The 20,326-nt window shown below is 45.6% G+C and overlaps 1 protein-coding gene across 1 annotated transcript in view; it reads right to left on the bottom strand.

Annotated features, from left to right (window-relative positions):
- MAT1A (methionine adenosyltransferase I, alpha) overlaps window positions 1-20,326 on the bottom strand; it is a 40,448-nt gene that overhangs the window by 4,299 nt on the left and 15,823 nt on the right. The window contains exons 2-6 of the mRNA XM_011929182.1: window positions 12,194-12,540; window positions 8,346-8,423; window positions 6,776-6,898; window positions 3,486-3,598; window positions 2,965-3,108 (exon numbers count right to left, since the gene is read on the bottom strand). Coding sequence (XP_011784572.1) covers window positions 2,965-3,108; window positions 3,486-3,598; window positions 6,776-6,898; window positions 8,346-8,423; window positions 12,194-12,287 — 552 coding nt within the window. The 5' untranslated portion in view covers window positions 12,288-12,540. The remainder of the gene's footprint in view (window positions 1-2,964; window positions 3,109-3,485; window positions 3,599-6,775; window positions 6,899-8,345; window positions 8,424-12,193; window positions 12,541-20,326) is intronic.

The raw sequence follows: 20,326 nt of genomic DNA on the forward strand, positions 1-20,326 counted from the left end.
ACAGGCCCAATACTGCTGAAAGCAGCATGGACCCACAAGAGCAGGGCTCAGAGGATTTTAGGAACATGTGGTGTCTGCAGGGCTGCAGCTCTGCCAGAGGACCCTGGGAGGAACACTGGCCAGTGGGCATGGGACTGCTCCCATCCCAGGGCCTGGACAGAACCATGGGGCAGCAAACAGTGGCTCCCTGGGACTGTGCCTGCAGCAAGCTCTCTACCTCCCTAAGGCTACATCAAACCCTGGATCTGTAACAAACTCCTACTCTGTATTCTGCCTGGTCTAAGGAACAACAGGGAAGGTCCAGAAGAAGCAGAAGAAAGAGCCCTGGCCACGTGAGATCTGCATGAGATGGCCCGACGCACACAGATCTCGTGAGCTGAGAGCAGCCCTCAAATGCCAGGCTGTGTACACATAGGGTCCTGGGAAAGGGGCTGGAATCTGGGGTAGGGCACTCCCAGGAAGACAGGCACTGTCTGCGACAGACTCTAGGACTGGATCTGCTGCATGGAGCCTCAGGAAAAGGCGCACAGCCGGGGAGGGTGCTCAGGCCGTCTCCACTGTTCTCCTGGGTGACTCCACCCTCACCCGGTAGACTCCACGCAGTGGCCTTGCAGAACTGCAGAACAGGGTGGCAGAGCAAAGGGCCCTGAGCACAGCGCTTATCTCATCACGTCAGCAAGATGTGGGGAAAAACACACCATGGAAAACACAGGTCTGACCAGGTACAAAAATAGCCACCTGCACCGCCATCCAGGCCTCACTATCAGCAGCAGGGATTTGTTCAGGTGGAAAGACCCATCCTGCTCACAGCCAGCACTCCGGCTGCATAAAGACACTGCTTCACAAACAGGGTGTGAATCAGGGGACCTAGACAAGCCATGCCTGGCCCAGGGCCTCTCTCATGGAGGGAGTGAGTCGAGCAAGCCAGGCTCTTTGGAGGCCAGCACGCGAGGGGCCTCCTGGAGCCACACAGCAAGCCCGCACCCCCTGCAACTGGAGCTGGTCCGTGGTCCTGCCTGTGGCAGGGGAGTGAGGCTGACTCCGGTATCCGTATTAGCATTTTCAAGACAATTCTTCAAAGGAAGGGAAGCCCTAAAAGAGCCCATCCTACCCTCCCTTCCTTGCTGACCCCTAAACCTAGAAACCCTTTATTTCATATCTAAGCACAATGAACCTGCTTCAGCAGGTCTAGTAGGTGGTCCCTCTGTTCCTCTCTCTTGCACAAGGAAGAGAAAAACAGTCACCGCCACTGGCTGCCTCCCTTCCCTGTTCTAAGATTTCCCCTTCTGTGAATCTTCGCCCTGCTTCTATGTTGCAGCACCATTCTAGTCCAGAACAGGACAGGCAGGTTGACATCATGGGTACCTTTCTTTGGGTGCCATCACAATCTACATGCTTTAGCTCTCCTAACCCACGACCTCCAAGAACACCCAATGAACGCTGATGGTTCCCATCCCTGTTTGGGGGAGTCACGTGAATAACACAGGATGTCCCAAGGAAAGGTTCCCTTTGGGCATAAGCACGCTTCCCTGCCCCAGTACAGCCAGTATGCAACCTCTACCCTGTGCATGGCCTGACACTTGCGCAAGAAGGAATTCCATCTCTGCACAGCTGGAGTTGTACATGGAGCCACACACAGCACACTGAGCTATAGCACCATGGGTGCCAGATTCCAAGTGCAGGACAAGAGAAGGCGCTGTCTGCTAGTGGCCAGGGATGGCATCCCAGAAGAGGTAGAACTTTGCTGGCCACTCAAGGACAGGCGAGGACCAGAGAGGGAGCTCAGGTAAAGCAAAGCCCTAAGAAACAAGGGGACCATGAGTGAAATGATGTCAATTAAGCAAAGATGGGGTGGGGCAGGCAGAGGCAGGTAAAGTTGGAAGACCATAAAAGGTTCTGAATGCCAAAATAACAAGTGGATTTCCCCTGTCCCCTTGTAGGAAGCCAAAAGTTGTAGAAAACACTAAATAGATGTTAGGAAGTTAAAAATGAAGCCTAAAGGGAATTAACTGGAATTTGCAAGCAGGGAGAACCTTTGGGAGGGTAGGGCACTGATCCTGGCCTGGCTGGGATGATAGAAGCCCTGGGGAAGGCTGGACTGGAGTGAGAGGAGTGCTTGATGGGGCAAACTGGGGACATGGGTAGGTGGAGAGAGATGGCACTGAACAGGATTGGGGAAGGGCAGGCAGGAGGTGGCAGGGTACTGCACACAGCAGGCTCTCAGGGCCCATCTGCTTGGAGGGTGACCAGAGAAACCCACAGGTGGGAGATGTGGGAGCTGAGTATGTGAAGGTGAGAATGGGGTCCATGAGCATGGACACAGGGAGAGAGGTTGTGCAGGACGAAGTGCTGGGAACTTGGGAATCACAAAAGGGGTCATTGGGGTTAAGCAGGGAGGGGATACAGGAGTGAGGTGCTAGGAGGCCTATGTCTCTGCTAACACTTGCATCACCCCAGCCTTCAAATATAGGCCTCCGGTTGATTTCAACACTGCAAAGAGAAGAGAGGTCAGGGCCCATGGGGTTGGAGCCGGAAACAACAGAGGTAAAGCCTTTTCATGAGAAACAAAGATAAGAAAAAGGGCCATGACGAGACAGATGGCACAGACACAGCACAGACAGCCTGTTCAGGACAAAGAGGCCTGGAAATATGGAAGCCAGTTAAGAAGTATGTTTGTGGCAGGATTTGGGGACTCATTAGCCAATGTTTGCTAATGAGCAAACAAACAAATAAAAAAACCTAGAACTATCCTTTCCATTTTTTCTGTATTTTTGAAACTTTTTATAATAGAATGTGAGAAGCATCTCTAGCTGAAGATTTTTCACATAAATAGTTCTTTTCAAAACTGACCGTTCTTTGAGTGCCTAGACTGAATATTTTGATCTTAAAAATGACAAAATCAAGAGGATTTGGGGGTGTTAAAGCTTCTGTCTACAGCTCTCCCGGGGTCATTCAGCTGCTCACCTGAGTCTTAGAGTCAGGCCGCAGCCAGGGGAGGAGGCCGGAGCGCCTGAGGTCCGCCATCCGGGCGTTGAGCTTGTGGGCAAGGATGATGGTGAGGGGCATGCACTCTTCTGTCTCGTCGGTGGCGTAGCCGAACATCAAACCCTGTGGTGAGAGAGCAGGCTGAGCGGCGCCCACCCTAGACCAAGAGGACCGCGGCTCTCTCCAAGCCCGAAATCTGCCTGGTGTGTCCACGTTGATTGGGTGCCTCCTCCATGGAGCTTTCCAGTGGCACGTGCAGGGGAAGGATGTCATCCCTGACCCCCAACACTCTCGGAGGGGGAGACAAGCCCAAACCCAGTGTTAGCAACCACAGCCATCCACAGCATGGCCGTGAAGCTGAGGTACTCAACTCACTCCCGGCTCTTGTGCTAGGATGAGAGTGATTCCTGTGTTATCCGCGCCTCAGTGTGATTAACTCACTGCTCATGAACTTTCCCAGCCAGCTCAACACACAGCTCCCACATGCAGTGGCGAGCTACCTGATCTCCTGCCCCGACATCCTGCTCGTTTCTGTCCAGATGGACGCACTGGGCAATATCCGGGGATTGCTGCTCCAAAGCCACCAGCACGTTGCAAGTCTTGAAGTCAAAGCCTAGGTGGAAGCAAAGTGAGCCTAAGTGGGGCACAGGTCAGACGGAGGGGGCTATGAGCTTCCCGATGGACGGCTTAGTTCCCGACATGCCATTTGGTGTCAGGGTGGGGTGTCCCTAACTAACCAGGGTCTGTCTAGGCCCACAGCTGAGGCCCAGGATGGGAGAGGCGCCGCACCTTCATGTAGAACTCTTTGGACAATCAAAATTATCCGTGGTGTATTTTACTGTGCTCAATTAGAACTTGGTTCTCACATACACACACACACACACACACACACACACACACACACACACACACACACACCCTACAGAGACCTGCAGATTAAAACAAGGTGATGCCAAGGCTCCTCTGGCTGAGGACGGTGGCTGACTCATACCCTGCCCCTTAGGCTCTCCCACAGGTGCCTCTCAGAACCCAGTTTGCTATCATTGCACTAGGAGAAAATCAAGAGCCCTTTTGACACTGTCACTCAGAAGCCCAGCTGTGTGCCTGACACAACTATTTAACATGCTGAACAAATACAGTGTACATGAACTATACAGACAGACTCCCCGAGCCAGGGTCCTCTGACCCTGAGAGGTACACAGAGTCTGGGGCAAATGGAAAAGCCACCTGCCCTTTCCTGTCTGCAAAGCTGAGGTACAGGGTATAGGCCTGCTACCCGTGGCACGCTGGACACCGATTTGGGAAAGTCTGGACTAGCAGTAGCTCAGCCCTGGGAGCCCCATGAGGAAACTGCTATGCACTGAGACTGTGCACACCTTCTCACAGCTGTGCTGGGCTCAGCCACAGGGACTGTGAGAATAAGGGGCTGAATACATGGATGCCCCCACCACGTCAAGCATAGTGACACACTCACTTTCCAAACTCCCATAGCCATGTTCTTTCCCATCTATTCTCCTACCCACACAGCCTGAAAGGACTTACAGAGAAAACACACAGATCCAAGCTGTTGTTTCTGTACAAGCGTCAGGTGGGGATCTACTGCCAAGGAATAAAACTGAAGCTTTTCAGTCTGACACAGCCCTTGCTTCCAGGACTCCTTGAGCCAACATGAACTCAGGTTTAGCCATCAGCATGATATACTTTTCCATCTCCATTAGGTCCCTGGCCTAGAACGTTCTTCCTCCAGCTCCCACCCCACATGCCCAAACCCTATGTCCACCCTCAGTGCATGTCCCAGACCTGCCTGCAGTTCATCACACATGATGCCAGAAACTTACCCCGGGCACCTCATGTTGCATCATATACCCTAGGAGTATCAGGTCACCTTTGCCCTTTACACCTTCCTGTTTCCTAATGAATGTTTTTGAATGCACAAATCAATGAACAGTCTTTAAAGAACTGCCAAAGGCTGTCCGGTTCTGCACTGAACGTTTCACAGTTTACCTAATCACTGTCTGTCTAAATAACGAATCTCCCCAGGGCTCAAATATCAAGCAAGGGCTCCAAGGAATTTGGAAAAACAGAACTTAGGGGACTAAGAGGAGAGGTACGGGGTTTGGAAAGGACAATGAGTCCAGCAACACCACAGCCAGGAACAATGAGGAGCCATTGGCCTGAGACCCTGCTAAAGCTGTTACTGCACACGACCTAAGGCTGTTCCTGTCCATCGAGCACAGGTAAATGGACAAACTTGGGCACAGGGAACCTCAGCCAGCTGAGCCCAACTCAGCTATGGCTGGGCTCTCGCTCATTTCTCCTTCCTAGGGAACACTGCCTCCTGGAAAATTTCCCTCCTACCTAATGCAGAATAAGTATTGCACTTGAATAAGGTCTAAATGTACATAAACAAATTGGCTTTTCTTGGTAGAACAGACTCCGTGTGGTAACGCCTCAGGAAGCTGCAGCTCTGGGACAATGTGTTTCCTCTGTGAATACCCTCATGTCCCGACCAGGAGAATTAACCGGCTCTTACTGCTTCTCTTCCCACTGAGTCTCAAAATCACTGTCATCTATTCAACCAACATTAATTGCTCATGAGCACTTTGGGCTGCACCAGGCCGTGGCTGGACTGAACCTCTGTGAGTCTGCACCATCATACCATGAGTGGGCTCTCTCACTTACAAAGGGGGTCTGGCATCTCTGCATACGCTGACCCACAGGATGCCACACATCACCCTAAGCAACCATTATGTGACACAGGCAGAAATGAACACCTTTAAAGTCATGCTTCTGTCTGTGCTTCTTGATTACAGGTGTTTATCTAGGCAGGTTGACCTGGAAGTGGGTCTTTTTGCCATGATGTGAGGTCACCACATCTCTCACAGTGATTTCAGAGAATTAGGGAGAGAGCCAACAGAGAGCCAAAATGGATTTTTCTTTAAAAATTGGAATTGCCTGAACATCTAATGCCAGAGACCAATGTGGAGACTCTAACAATTGGGACCAGAGCCCTGCCCAGGAAGCCAGTGTGGACAAAGGGCCCCTGAAACTCCTGCAGAATGTGATCGCACACAGGCCCTCCGCACCTGGTGCTCACTCTCTGGGTCCTTTGCTGCCCTCCAGGCTGTACTGCTGCCTGGCCTGCCCAGCCTCAGATGTTGGAATCTGTTTCAAGGCTCTGCTAGGGCCTGTGCCCCTTCCTGGGTGGTGGCCCTACACTACATGGCACAGGTGCTAACCTGGACCAGCCTCGTCTGCTGTCAGCACCAGTTCTGGACTGAGTCATCTTGCTCCATGTCTATGATTAGAAGTATGTTTAGTGAAAGCACAGGAGTCCCGAGCCTAGTGGCTGCTTACCCTGTGATTTCATACAGACTGTTTACTCTTCTAGGCCTCCATTTCCTCATCCGCATAAGTACATAAATGATTAGGAAAACACAAGAGACTATCATCAGTGCCTGGCAGGGAGCATGTCCCCAAAGAAGGGCAGCCCCCTTTATTCAGTGCGTCTTTCTCTTCCAAAGCCTTTGCCAGTGCCAAGAAGGCAGGACCAAAACAAGCCCAGTCAACAACAGATGGGCATGTGCTGGGCCTGCTGGGCATAGTCACCTGTTGGCCATCCTTATGCCAGAGTCTTTGACCTCTGAAACCTGACAGACGAGTGTAGGAGTGTTTTCCTCCTGGTAGTGTTGATACTCCCATCAGGCTGAAAGGCGTGGGTTTGACTCAGCATCGGGGTCTCTATTAGCAGAGAGTAACAGGGATTTCGGACCCGGAGGCCTGCCCTCACCCTTGGCCGAGTCATCATAGCCAATGTGCTTGATGGTGTCCCTCACCACTCGCTGGTAATCCACCATGGCCATTGAAGTGATCTCGCCACACAGCAGCACCATGCCGGTCTTGCACACCGTCTCTGAAAGGGAGTGGGGAGAGTTAGCAAAGGGAAGCTCATATTCCCAGACCTCTCACAGCGTGGACAAAGAAAACACACAAGGGGCCTTACGAGGAATGGATTCCGGAAGGAAAATAGAAATGCCAATAAAAAGAAAAAATCCTAGCACCAAGCACTGAGCATCTTTCAATGCTGTCTTGGAAAGAGTCAGTTGTAAGTGGTGATCCTGAACAACTTATTTAACCCAAGTCTCTGTTCCCTCATCTATTTAACAAAGCTATTTGTAAGACTGCTGTGTGGATTAAAGGGAGATGATGGTTGTATGTAGCTGTCATAAAGAACATAGTCCACACATGTGACCCCCCATCCCCGACATTGCTAAATCTCCACTGCAGGCTTTTAGAGAGTGGGATCCAGACCAAAAAAATCAAAGCAGGCCAAACTTCTCTCCAGATATTTACAAAAATATAAGGGTAGAATCTACCCTCAGAGGGGCATGAATCCCTATAGTATTCAATACAGGGGCAAGGATGCAACCAGAGAGAGAAGGATGGGTCCATGCAGTGGACAGGACATGACAATGACAGTAAGGAGAGCAGGACTCTGGTCTTCACACTGGGGAATCCTACCCCATGGCCTTGGCCAGGCCCTGATGCAGAGGGCGCCGTTATCCTGTCTCTAAAATGAACAGCCTGGACCTGATCGCCCTGGGGGCCCTCCAGGCTCCAGAGTCCCTGACTCTGCCACTGTGCCATGGGCTTCAAGCCAGGCAAAGGTTTTCCCGCCAAACAACTTATCCCACAAATAAAGATGAAGATCTTCAGCCTACATGAGTCTTCAGACACAATAAATTATGCAGATGGGAGCCAGAGCTTCAGTACTTTAGTTTAACATTAATGTCTGTTAGGAAAGCCATTGATTTATTGAAAAACAATTGATGAAGATGCTGCCTTCCAGTTGCTATTAAATGGGGGACACTAATTATTTTAAAACCTAAATCATACCACAAACTAGGAAAGAAAACAAGAGAAGCCAGGTATCTGTGCAGCCAACAGAGGCTCCTAGAATGAGGGTGCAGCTTACAACCATCTAGGCAGCTACCTGTGTTTCCAGCTGTTTCATCGTGTCTGGAAGATTCACCTAAGAACTTTGAAAGACCTCCTTGTTCCCAATGAGATCAAGCATCAGAAAGGCCATGTGCTGGTCCAACCCTCTGCTATTTATGGTTGCTATGACATCTAACATCAGATTCTTGCTAAAAATAATTATCTCTTTGTTTCATGGTTAGAAATGTTTTTCCTCCCTGTTATTACACAGGCGAAGTCTCATAATTGAGAAATAATCTACTGCAGAGCAGAGGACATGGGTTTTGGAACTGAGGAGTATGGCTCGTTTGTCTTATGCCCATGATTAACTTCTCAGTCTAGCCACTTAGGTCTCCAGCAGGAAGGGATTGGGTGTTTCTTACCACAGGCCACCTTGGCATTGGGGTCTTGCTTGAGATGGGCATCCAGCACTGCGTCACTGATCTGGTCACAGATCTTATCTGGGCAAGAGCAAATATGGGTCAGAATCACAAAAATATTAGGGATAACAAATTGAAATGTTAAAATAATTAGATATCTTTTCAGTTTACATATCAACTTATCTACCAGAGGGAAAACACTTTTTTAAAGTGTAAGAAATTAGAAACACTTTGAAATTTTTATTTCTTTCCATTCCTGCCTAATTTTGGATGACATGTATTATATAAAGTCACAGAATGCCCTAAAAAAGAAATAACTTTTTTTTTTCTTGAAATGGAGTCTCGGTCTATCACCCAGCCTGGAGTGCAGTGGTGCAATCTCGGTTCACTGCACTCTCCACCTCCCGGGTTCCGAGCAATCCTCCCACCTCAGCCTCCCAAGTAGCTAGGATTACAGGCATGCACTACCATGCCTGACTAATTTGTTTTGCATTTTCAGTAGAGATGGCGTTTTACCACATTGGCCAGGCTGGTCTTGAACTCCTGGCCTCAAGTGATCCGCTGCCTCAGCCTCTGAAAGTGCTGGGGATTACAGGTGTTAGCCACTGCACCCAGTCAAAATCAGTTTTTCTAGGAGTCTAAAGCAACTCACACATATACAAACACATACACATTCTTCTAAATAAAAAGTCTCTCATTCCCCATCATGTTCCCTTTACTTCTAACATCTAGAAAAGTCCTGGAAATGAACTTAAAAATAGTTAAGAAGTCAATTTTACCTCTTTGCCAAGAGGTAAAGTCAGATGGCTCAAACAGTTGCATTGCATGGCAGGTTCCACAAGATGCAATGCACCGTATATAAAACACCGCACCCAAGTACATCACTCCACCCATAAGAATTCTACAAGATATCCCCTATATATCATTGCTGTTTGCAGAATACTTCCATAAGCAGCTCTCAGATCCTCCCACATGGTCACTCAGACTCCTGGAAGCCAGGTGTCCTTAGAGCTGAGCTTGACCTCTTCAATTAAGGTGGGATTGACAAGGGTTCAATATGAGCTGGAATTTGATTTTATTCTTCCACTATTTGCCTTAAAGACTCTGCAGGGTCTAGAATGTAAAGCACTAAATGGTGCTTGTAGGAAAATCCACTCTTGCTTTGGGGTTATGCAAACTGTCAATATCTACAAATTAAGAAATAAAAGTGATATCTACTTACATATATTCTAGCTCATTCAGTGTTAAAAATACCCACAGTCTCCTCTTAATAGAGTAATATGTTTTTGTTAAGAATGTAGATCCAGAATCAAGCAATTTGGCTCTCAAAAGCAGATGTTACATTCTGTAATTAAAGATATTCACTAACTCCCTAATATTTCCTTTAGAAACTACTGCTAAACATATGTTTGAGGTTGTGTTTCGTTTCTTTCTTTCTTTTTTTCTTTTTTTTAAATCTAGCCTCCTGCCAGTGGCAGACCCTGGTAGCACCTTTAGGTTTGTCTAAGCCCATCGCCTCTGTACACCTCTACCACTGAAGGCCTCCCGCTGATAAAATATCCTAAAATAAATACATGCTAGCCACCTTAGGCCTACCCATCAGGGTTCCTAGAAGCTTGTTGACTGATCATTGATTGTGGATGTCTCTGCCTGTGCAAAGACACAGCTCACAGGCTCCCACTCTGCCTAGGGAAATCCAACACAAGGAGGAACAAAGCTGGAGTCCAGCAGGGACTTCCAGAGAGCACCACACACCAAGACAACAGCCAAGGAGGTTGCTTCTGAATTGTTGATTTTGGTTTTGGCTTTCAAAATTTTTATCAATATCACTTAGTAGACTTAAGATAGCCAATAGCTGGGTTTTTGTTTTTTTTGTTTTTTTGGAAAACCAGAAAAGAAAAACTTCATCTTTCTAGCAGAGAGGAATTCAGCAATGGAATGACAAGCAGAAAGTCACCTAGCCTTTATGGAAACTGACTTACCTGGACAATTATAATGGCAAGTACAAGGGACAATCAGACAAACTGATTGGTTGTCATTAAGTATAGAAAACAATCAACTGATTGGCTGGCATGTTCATTCTCAGTCCTCTGAGCACACTGCTGCTGCACACAATGGGCCATCCTTGGGACCACCTGCCACTGCATGCCAAAAAACCCACTTCCTCCGCGTGGAGTGAATCTTTCTCCTAAGCTATACATGAGGTTCATAGCCATGGAGCTGACCAGAATGTATCCGAGATTGAAAATATAGTACACCTAGATACTTTACACAGTTATGCACAATGAAAGAGGCTATTTACATTGAACTGAACTAAGTCACATAAAAAACTCAATTCAAGGTTTTTCAACAGCTGCACTATTAACATTTTGGGCCAGATAATTCTTTGTTGAGAGGCTGTCCTGTGCACTGCAGGATGCTTAGTAGTGTGCCTGACCTCTACTCAACAGATGCAAATAGCACCTTACCCCACCTCCTATAGTTGTGATAACCACAAACGTCTCCAGACAGTACAAAATGCTCTTGGGGGGTGTGGGGCAAAACTACCACCCATCAAAAACTACTGGCTAAAGTATATGGAAGGAGTAGTGCACTGAGGTGTCCAAAGCCAAGTTACAAGGTAGGAAAGATAAATATCTTTAGGAAGAACAAGAGCAAGGAAGATAGAAAAGGGCAGATTTTGTAATAAGTTAGCAAACACTCAAATGAATTTTGAAGAGGTACTTAAATACAGAAGTCTGCACATCTATCCCCCAGGGGTCTCCAAGAGCAGTGGTTCTCAGTGTGGTTTTCACCCCAGAGCATCAGCATCTCCTGGGAACTTGTCAAAAATGCAAATTCTGGAGCCTCTCCCAAGACCTACTGAATCGGAAACTCTGGAGGGTGGGGCGCAGCCTTCTGTGTCTTAACAAGCCCTCTGGGGGATTCTGAAGCACCCTGAAGTTTGAGAGCCACTGTCCTACACTTGAGGCTCTGAATGTTCTGGTGCTAGTTCTCACCGTCATCAAGGAAGCTTCTCTCACTTCCCAACGTCACAGTCCACCTACTTTTCAGGGACCAAAACTAATGCCTAAATTTTCTTCCTGTTTAGAAGGTCTTCTATTCTGCTCTTAGAGAATGTCACTGAGTCGCCAGCACCTAGAGGTCTACCCCTGCAGCGACCAGGGTGCAGGATTTCATGCCTAAGTTGCACATGTTTTACATGCAAAACTTAGTCACCCATGGTCTTGTTTCAGGAACAGTCTCTGTTGACTTAAATTGGCCATTGATAACAGATTAAAGCTTTGCTCAAAAAAAAAAAATATAAAAAGTAAAGACTTGATCATACATTTTGCATGTGCCATACTCTTAGCCAGCCAGCTGCTACTCCCTGTCTTGGCCCCACTGTGCTGGCATGCTGGTGGTGGGCCACAGCACGGCTTCATCAGGAGGGACTGTTTTATGAAACTACTCCATGCTGTTTCTCTAGAGATCCCTTCTGGTAACTCACACACATTGCTCTGAAGAGTTCTAGGAAAAGTGACTCCTACAGGTACGAAGTTACAGTCAGATAGGAGGAATGAGCTCTGGCATTCCATTGCGCAGTAGGGTGACAGAAGGGCTAAATGAGGGAATTTTGAATGTTTTCACCACAAAGAAGTAGTCAATGTCTGTGGCAATGGGCATGCCCATTACCCTAATTTCATCATTACGTGTTATATTCATGGATCAAAACAACACACTGTACCCCATAAATATGCACAATTATTATGTGTCAATTACATAATACAAATTAAAACCATTTGTAAGCGACTCCCTCAGTGTAGGCTTGGAATGATGGTTTTCCAGTCATTCCAGGACAGCTTACTTACCTGGGTGTCCCTCTCCCACAGACTCTGACGTGAACATGAAGGCTCCTTCTTCACTTAGAGAGTGGTCACACAAGCCATCCACTGGTCCATTCATCTTCTCACACTACTCCACTCACGCTTCTTCCAGGGAATAATTTTAAGGCTGTGACTTTGCCTGAGTTTTTTTTTTCTTCTTCTTCTTCTTTCAACTCAACAGGCTTGTCTTTGGCAGAGCCACGGGGATCACTTCTGCCTAACTGCCTGTGAGCACGTGAGAACAGGCGAGGACTGCTGAGAAGGGAGGGAGTGGATGGAACTCGGGATGTGTCCCACCCTCCAGCTTGCCACAGCTTGCTCCTGAGCGACTCCTATATATGGAAAAGCGAAAGTGCCTGAATAATCATGTGAGAAAATTGGAGGAGTCCATTTCCTAAGAGGGGGGTCTTCCTACCTGGAGGAATTTCAATTCTTACCCCTGACTTTCCAAACTCTAAGCACCTGGTCAAGGTAAGGTAAAGAAGGCTGTATAGTTCTGCAGAATTGAAGCTCCTTTGGGACTCTCCTTCAGCTCTCAGCCAATCTTGGTAGTGCTCCAGAGTTCACAATTCACCCTGGAGAGCAGGGGGTCTGTGGTTACCCAGAGATACAAGCAAGCAACAAGAAACTCTGTCTTAGAGATATGGTTTAAGCTAAGATTGCAACAGTGCCTTTGCTGTTGGGTGTCCCCTCCTCCCCTGCATCTCATCTGGATTGGTCTCTTCCTCTTCTACCTTCTCAGGGAGAGCAGGAGCACGCACCTGTATTCTGAGCCAGCTGTGGTGTTACACAACAGATTCATTTTAGAGGAAAAGCTTTGAGTCCACGTGTTTCTGCTAACAGAAACCACCTAAACTGTCAACTTCTCTAAAAGGCTGGCAGGCATTTTAACAAGCAAGATCTTTAAAAAGTATCTATCTGGGGAGGTTACAGAGAACAATGTGTGTGTGTGTGTGTGTGTGTGTTTTAGAAAAAAATGCTTTTAAGAAATGGATTCATTACATGGAAATTATCAAAGTCCAGTTTCCCAAAACTTCCAGATGATAAACATCTACATATTCAGTTCTATACATGTAATAAACATCGTGTTCACATAACTCTTGCATTATTTTTGCTTTGACCAAAAAAAGTAGTAAACAGGATTATATCTTTAGTTCATGTATTAAATGACAGCGTCTCACACTCTCAGATCCAGCTGCATCCTCAGACCCAAGGAACAATGGGGAATTGAGACCACAGAGAATGAGGATGGGTGGAGAAACCAGTTCCCACTAGAATGCAATAAAAAGTAATCAACCATAACCCTGTGCATCAAAGCTTGGACTGTGGGAAGCAAAAGTTAGGAGGCAATAGCCCCACCTAACAATTCTGGCGACCAAACCCCTCTCTGAGTTCATTATACAAGCATTTCAAAAAATTTTTTCTGGCATACATTCTGGTGCTCCAAAGCTTGAGTTTTGCTAACTGATGACCAGTGAAACATCATCCCTTCAGGGAATTAAAACAGTATTGAAGTGACCTCTTCTGGAATGAAGCAAGGGATGTTACATATGCATAGCCAATCAACGGCATTTAACAAGGAGTGAACTGAAGTGCTTAGGCACAAGACTTGAAAGTTGAGATGAAAAGGCCACTGGGAAGGGATGGACAAATGAGGAATCAAATAGGGACTTTAGACAACATCGCCTTGTCATTGCCAGCACACAGGACCCCTCTGTTTGCACTTAAGCTATTTCAACATTGCTGGCCCTTAGTAAATTTCTTCTGGGTACATTAGTTTTAAACCTAGAGGCAATATGAGCTAATGTTTAATTTGAACTGTAGAACTAGGTGACCCTAGCAGTTAAAATTGTATGATAACAATTATGCTCCACATTTGATTTAAGAACAAGATGATGTGTAAGTAGCAGGTAGGTACTCTTCAAGGTTCCTGGAGCTATCGGGAAGACAGAAAACAAAGCAGTAGCTGCCTTCTGAATTCCATAAGTAACAGCACCATGGGGTGGAAGGCGTCAGGGTGGGGAGATGACCTGTACACAGATATGCGCGCAGGGGGCTTTGGCAGCCTGGATGCCAATTCAGGGTGTGAGGGAGAGATCTGAGAGGCACCTCGTGAAAAACCCATCTCAAGTATGAGTTTCATTTAAGACCCCAACTAAATACTAGGATGTCTTATATTCTAGCAAGTAAATGTTAATAAGCAGTACACAGAGCATGGTGGATGGAAGTGCAGGCTTCTGGACTAGAGTCCAACTTTTGCCTGTAACCTCCCATGCAGCCTGGAGAATGCCTCCTGACCTCTCCAATCTGTTTCTTCTGCTGTAAAGCAGGTTAAATAATTACCTACCTCATAGTGTTATTTTGAGAACTAAATGAGGTCATTTAGGTATGATAAGTATTGAACATAGTGTTAGCACACAATACAAATTTAATAAATATTAGCTAATATTATTAAGCAGTCCATTTATACATATATGATTTTCTTCTGAACAAAAATAGATTATGGTATGTATACATATGTATATATAGGTATATACATACATATACACATATAATTTTGCATCTCACTTTTTTCCCCCCCACAATATATCATGGCCCTCTGTTCACATCTCTAAATACAGATAGGTGTTTTTTTGTTGTTTTTTTTTTGAGATGAAGTCTCACTCTGTCACCCAGGCTGGAGTGCAATGGCGTGATCTCAGCTCACTGCAACCTCTGCCTCCCGGGTTCAAGCGATTCTCCTGCCTCAGCCTCCTAAGTAGCTGGGATTACAAGTGTGCACCACCACACCTAGCTAATTTTTGTATTTTTAGTAGAGACAGGGTTTCACCATGTTGGTTAGGCTGGTCTTGAACTCCTGACCTCATGATCCGCCCACCTCAGTCTCCCAAAGTGCTGGGATTACAGGCATGAGCCACTGTGCCTGGCAGGCCTTATTTTTTTAATACTTGAATAGTATCTCATAATAAGGATGTACCATAAATTATTAAACCATTCATTCCCCAGTGGTTAAATATTTTCAACTTCTCCAGTTATTTCATATCACTATTATGCTGCAGTGAAGGTCTTTATTCATCAGCATGTTTCTGAAAAGGATAATAATGGAAGGCTCTGGCAGTGCAGAACTAGCCAAAAGACTTCACTTTTGCAATGAATTTTACCTGATAAAAGAAGTAGCAATTCAATCAAGAGTTAAAATTGTAGTTTCAATCTACCCCCTTCAGAAAGAATTGGCAGATCTTAGCAAAGATGTAATTACTTTGAGAGTTGAACCCATAAGGACTTCCTGGCCCTAATTTACCATCATAAACACAAATTGAGTCCCCCTTATGCACAGCCTGTTCCCATCTCTCTTATGCTTGAATTGTCCCAATGCCCACTCCCAGCCCCAAACTCCACAGTGGACTGATTACTTAAGTCCAATGTGTCAAAAGGCACACAGTTGATCTCACTGACATACAGCAGCCTTGAACTCTGAAGCTTCACTGACAAGCCTCTGGAGAAACTTGGCTTTCAAAATAAATATCTCTTTCAGTCAGATTTACTCCTTATGAATCTCTGAATATAAAACATCCAGTGGAAGACTGTTTCCAATAAGCAGTGCCTGTAAGTCCCACTGAGCAGTTTAGTGATGGAGCTTTGAGGGCACCTGACCCTAGGCAGCACCACAGGGCTGCAGGGCTGGTGGAGAGGCCCTGCCAGATGGTACCCTTTGCTAGCTCTGCACTGCCGTGCCTGATGGGGAGGCTACAGGGAGGACCCTAGGTGCAGAGGTCGGGGGTGCAGGTGTTGTCTAAGTGCAAAGACTTCTAAACTTTGGCTAGAAGCTCCTCTGACTTAAATGGCTAAATAATGAAATATTTTCATGCAATATTTTCAAGTGGATATACTTCTTTTGCCTCATTAATTTAAGCACAAACTTTTCCTATAGATGCCACTCTGGAGCATGAATAAGTTACTTACGAAAGAAAGATGAAATTGATTCAGATTGTACATTTTTGAAATTCTGGTAATTTCAACAGTATATGACCTTCGATGGGTAAAATTCCAAATAAGCACTTGTTGGAGCTCAGAAAACAACATCGCAAAGTCTGTCACCTTGGCATGCCGAGGACTTTGAACTGAAGGGGACTGAAGGGGCTTCAGAAGCAAGGTCGCTCTGACCTTCTCTCCCCTCCTCCTGTCTCCCACCCCTCTTTCTTCCCTGAAGCAAGTCATAGAAACCAGAATTCCTCTCCCCAAGGTAGGTCGCAGAAACTAAAACTTCTTTCCCCGAGAGCAAGCCATAAGATGTAGAAAGACCACTCTTCTCTTCTTCCTTGAAGACCCTCAGTCCAGAGGGTGCTGCTTCATACCTGACAAGAAGGAATGCTGCACAGAGAGGCCAAGAAGAATCTGAACAGGCAGGCCTTGCTGGGTCCTAATCCCTCACCTAGGTCTATTACCATTAGGTCAAACCCATTGCCCAATCACATGCCTACAAGGACTATCCATTCTTCAAACCTAAGCATAAAAGTAGACAGTTTTCCCTGGGTCTCTGGATCTTCATTTCTTCTAAAGGCTCCTGTGTCACATGAAACTTTGATTAAACCTGGTTGATGGGATCATTCACACCCCATACCTCAACATCACTGCAATATATCTTAGCAATACATCTCCACATGTACCCACTGAATCTAAAAGTTGAAAAAAAAAAAAGGAAAACAAAAACAGGTTACAAAACAAATTTTACAGAAAGATCTTAATTTTGCTTATGTGCAAAATATATCTGCATAGACAAGTGAAGCAAATACATGAAAGTGTTTAGAGTAGATACCAAAATAACAAAAAGAACTTTGATAAAATAAATTTGTTATGCTTTTCCCTTGTTAATCCATCTTTTGTTATAAGAGCATCAGCTGTGAACCTTATGATGGGTAAGGAAAGGTGTAACACCTTTCCACCCCTACACACCCATACACAACTCCTATTCTGAAAAGGAAGATAGAAATGTTGAAAGACTTGATGGAAAAAGCAGGACCCAAGCTAGGGCCCAAAGGAATTACAGGACTTAGAAAGGAAACAGAGAGACAGAGAGGCTCTGGAAAGGAAAAATTCACCAGCCATAGCTAGTGAAGTTAGTACAGAAGAACACTGCCCCAACTCTACCTGGGGAGGGTGGGAGCAGATAACTGGGCAGGGAGGTAATGGCTGGGAAGCCAGGTACTCCAAGCAGTAAGTAGTCCTATAGAAAAGCAGTGAAATGGGTTTCATTCTGACAGTGTAGAATGCAAGCTAGATTTGAGGAGGAAGACTCCAAAATCAGAGAGAAGAGTTAAGACTCTTGCCTTGATTGAGGAATAACCTAATGAAGAACAGACCCTGAGATGTTCATGTAATATAATGCAAATCCAGCTGTGCATTGTCATTTTTCAAAACTATATTGTTTTTCTTAGTAGAATCACTTCTACTAAGAAGGCTTGAAATCCTGGGAGGTGGTTTCAATTCCTGATTGTCTATCATCATATCCAAGTTTCCATAGTCTGTTAATTCTCTTTCAAAAGTGCCTTGGAATTCTCCCCTCCATTTCTGTGTTCACAGATAGTTACCTCTGCACCCATCCTTATCATCTCACATTTAAGTCAGGCATCAGCTGGGGCCAACTTCCCACACCAACATACCCTTTGGGGGTTGGCACCATGTTGCACATACCAGGTGTTTTAAAACTACCTGCTGATTCATACCTAGAAAGATGAGCATCCCAGCTGGGCAGAGTGGCTCACACCTGTAATCCCAACATTTTGGGAGGCTGAGCAGGTGGATCACCTGAGGTCAGGAGTTTGAGACCAGCCTGGCCAACATGGTAAAACCTCGTCTCCACTAAAAATACAAAAATTAGCCAGGCATGGTGATGGGCACCTGTAATCCCCACTACTCGGGTGGCTGAGGCAGGAGAACCACTTGAACCAAGGAGGCAGAGGTTGCGGTAAGCCGAGATCGCACCACTGCACTCCAGCCTGGGCAACAGAGTGAGACTCCATCTCAAAAAAAAAAAAAAAAAGAAGAAGAAAGAAAGAAAAAAAGAAGAGCATTCCTTAGGCTAACTCACCCTGAATTAAAGCATGCAAACAATATTTACATAGTGAAGGCCAAATCAATCTCCCCAAAATACTTCCACTCCAGAATATCCTTCATCAGGCAAAACATGAAGCACAGTATCACATACAAAGACAGGGATGACCTGTGGCTATATAATATTCAGCTTTTAGAAAAGACAAACAATAATATGCAATGTAATAACCTACTGATAAAGATAAAAACAATTTTTAAAACTTTAGGAATATATAAAGATGCAATGAAGGTTACAAAAAGGTAAAGAAAGAAGTGATGTTACTGAAAATGGTGGAGAATTCCAGGACTCCATTTCTCCACAAAATCCATGAATAAAGCAAAATTATCTAAATCAACTTTCATAGAACTCTGGAATCCAGTCAAGAACTTACTTACAAAAAGCTCAATAAAGAAATAAGCTGCTAAATTGCCTTAAGAGAGTGCTATGGCATTTAAATTGCCTGCCTACCACATCCCACTCTCCAGATCAACATGACTGTGAAGACGGCAACCCATACCCTGAGTTCAGATTGCTAATGCCACAAGGAGAAACATGAACCTTACTCTCAAAGAACTGTGGTTGTAGGTTTCAAGCGGCCTGTCTGGTAGCTCCCTGAAGGACTGGTGCAAGGGCTTGCTTTTGTTTTGCCCAACTCAGAGCATTCCTGGGACTGGAGCAACTTCCCAAGTAGTAGCTTGCTGAAAGCATTTGAAGGCAAAAGTGTTGGCTGCAGCAGACTAGGGCAATGAATGACACTCAGGACAAGAACAGACCAAACCTAGGGAAGAAGGGCTTGGGAAAGGAGATGCCTAGGGGAATAAGGGATTTTAAAAGCTACCACCTATACTGGGGGATCAAGGAGAAGAGGCACATGCCCAGGGTTGGACACATGCTCTGAAAAGGCCTGAGAAGACCTTAAGCTCTCACCTCTGGTGAGTTTTCAGGTTTTATGCAAATAGGAAGTGAAGGCTGTGAAGCCTGACAATCTGAGACAGGTCTCAGTTAATTTAGAAAGTTAATTTCCCAAGACTGAGGACGTGTGCCCATGATATAGCCTCAAGAGGTCTTGATGACATGTGTCCAAGACGGTAGGGGCACAGTTTGGTTTTCTACATTTTAGGGAGACATGAGACATCAATCCATATGTGTAGGATGTACATTGGTTCAGTCAGGAAAGGTGGGACAACTCAAAGTGGTGAGGGGGCTTCCAGGGCATAGGTAGATAAGGGACAAATTGTTGCATTCTTTTGAGTTTCTGATTAGCTTCTCCAAATGAGGCAATCAGATATGCATTTATTTCGGTGAGCAGAGGGGTGACTTTGAACACAATGGGAGGCAGATTTGCCCTAAGCAGTTCCCAGCTTGACTTTCCCATTTAGCTTAGTGATTTGGGGGCCCCAAGATTTATTTTCCTTTCACAAGGCTAAGGCAGAATTGTAAATGGCCCAGTCAAGCATCAAAGAGTAACCTAACCCAGAGGCAACCTGCAAAGACTAGGAGGATATGGTGGTCCTATCTTTTTCTTGTTTTTTCTTTTATTGGCCTAAGTCATTTAACAAAACTCCAACACTAGCTGACCACTAAGCTAATGGAACATAGATTTCATTGACCACATATAACATATGGACTTTATAAAAATAGTTCAGAAAACTAATAACAAAACAAATAACAATAACCCACAATAAGCAACAGCAATACTGGGGTGGGAGGAATCTGATTTCCAGTGTCACTACATTATAATGTTCAAAATGTCCAGTTAACAACAAAAAGTTATGAGACATGCAAAAACAAAAAAAAAGAAGAAGAAAGTCTGGCCATTCACGGGGAAGAAATAAACTAGTAGAAGTCTCCCTGAAAAAGCCTAGGCACTGGATATATCAGAAAAAGACCTAATTAGCCAGGCATGGTGGCTCATGCCTGTAGTCCCAGCTAGGAGGCAGAGTTGTGATAAGTCAAGATGGCACCACTGCATTCCAGCCTGGGTGACTGAGGGAGGGCCTGAAAAAAAAAAAAAAAAAAAAAAAAAA

Source organism: Colobus angolensis, unplaced genomic scaffold (assembly GCF_000951035.1).
Source record: "Colobus angolensis palliatus isolate OR3802 unplaced genomic scaffold, Cang.pa_1.0 Scaffold12, whole genome shotgun sequence".
NCBI lineage: Eukaryota > Metazoa > Chordata > Mammalia > Primates > Cercopithecidae > Colobus > Colobus angolensis.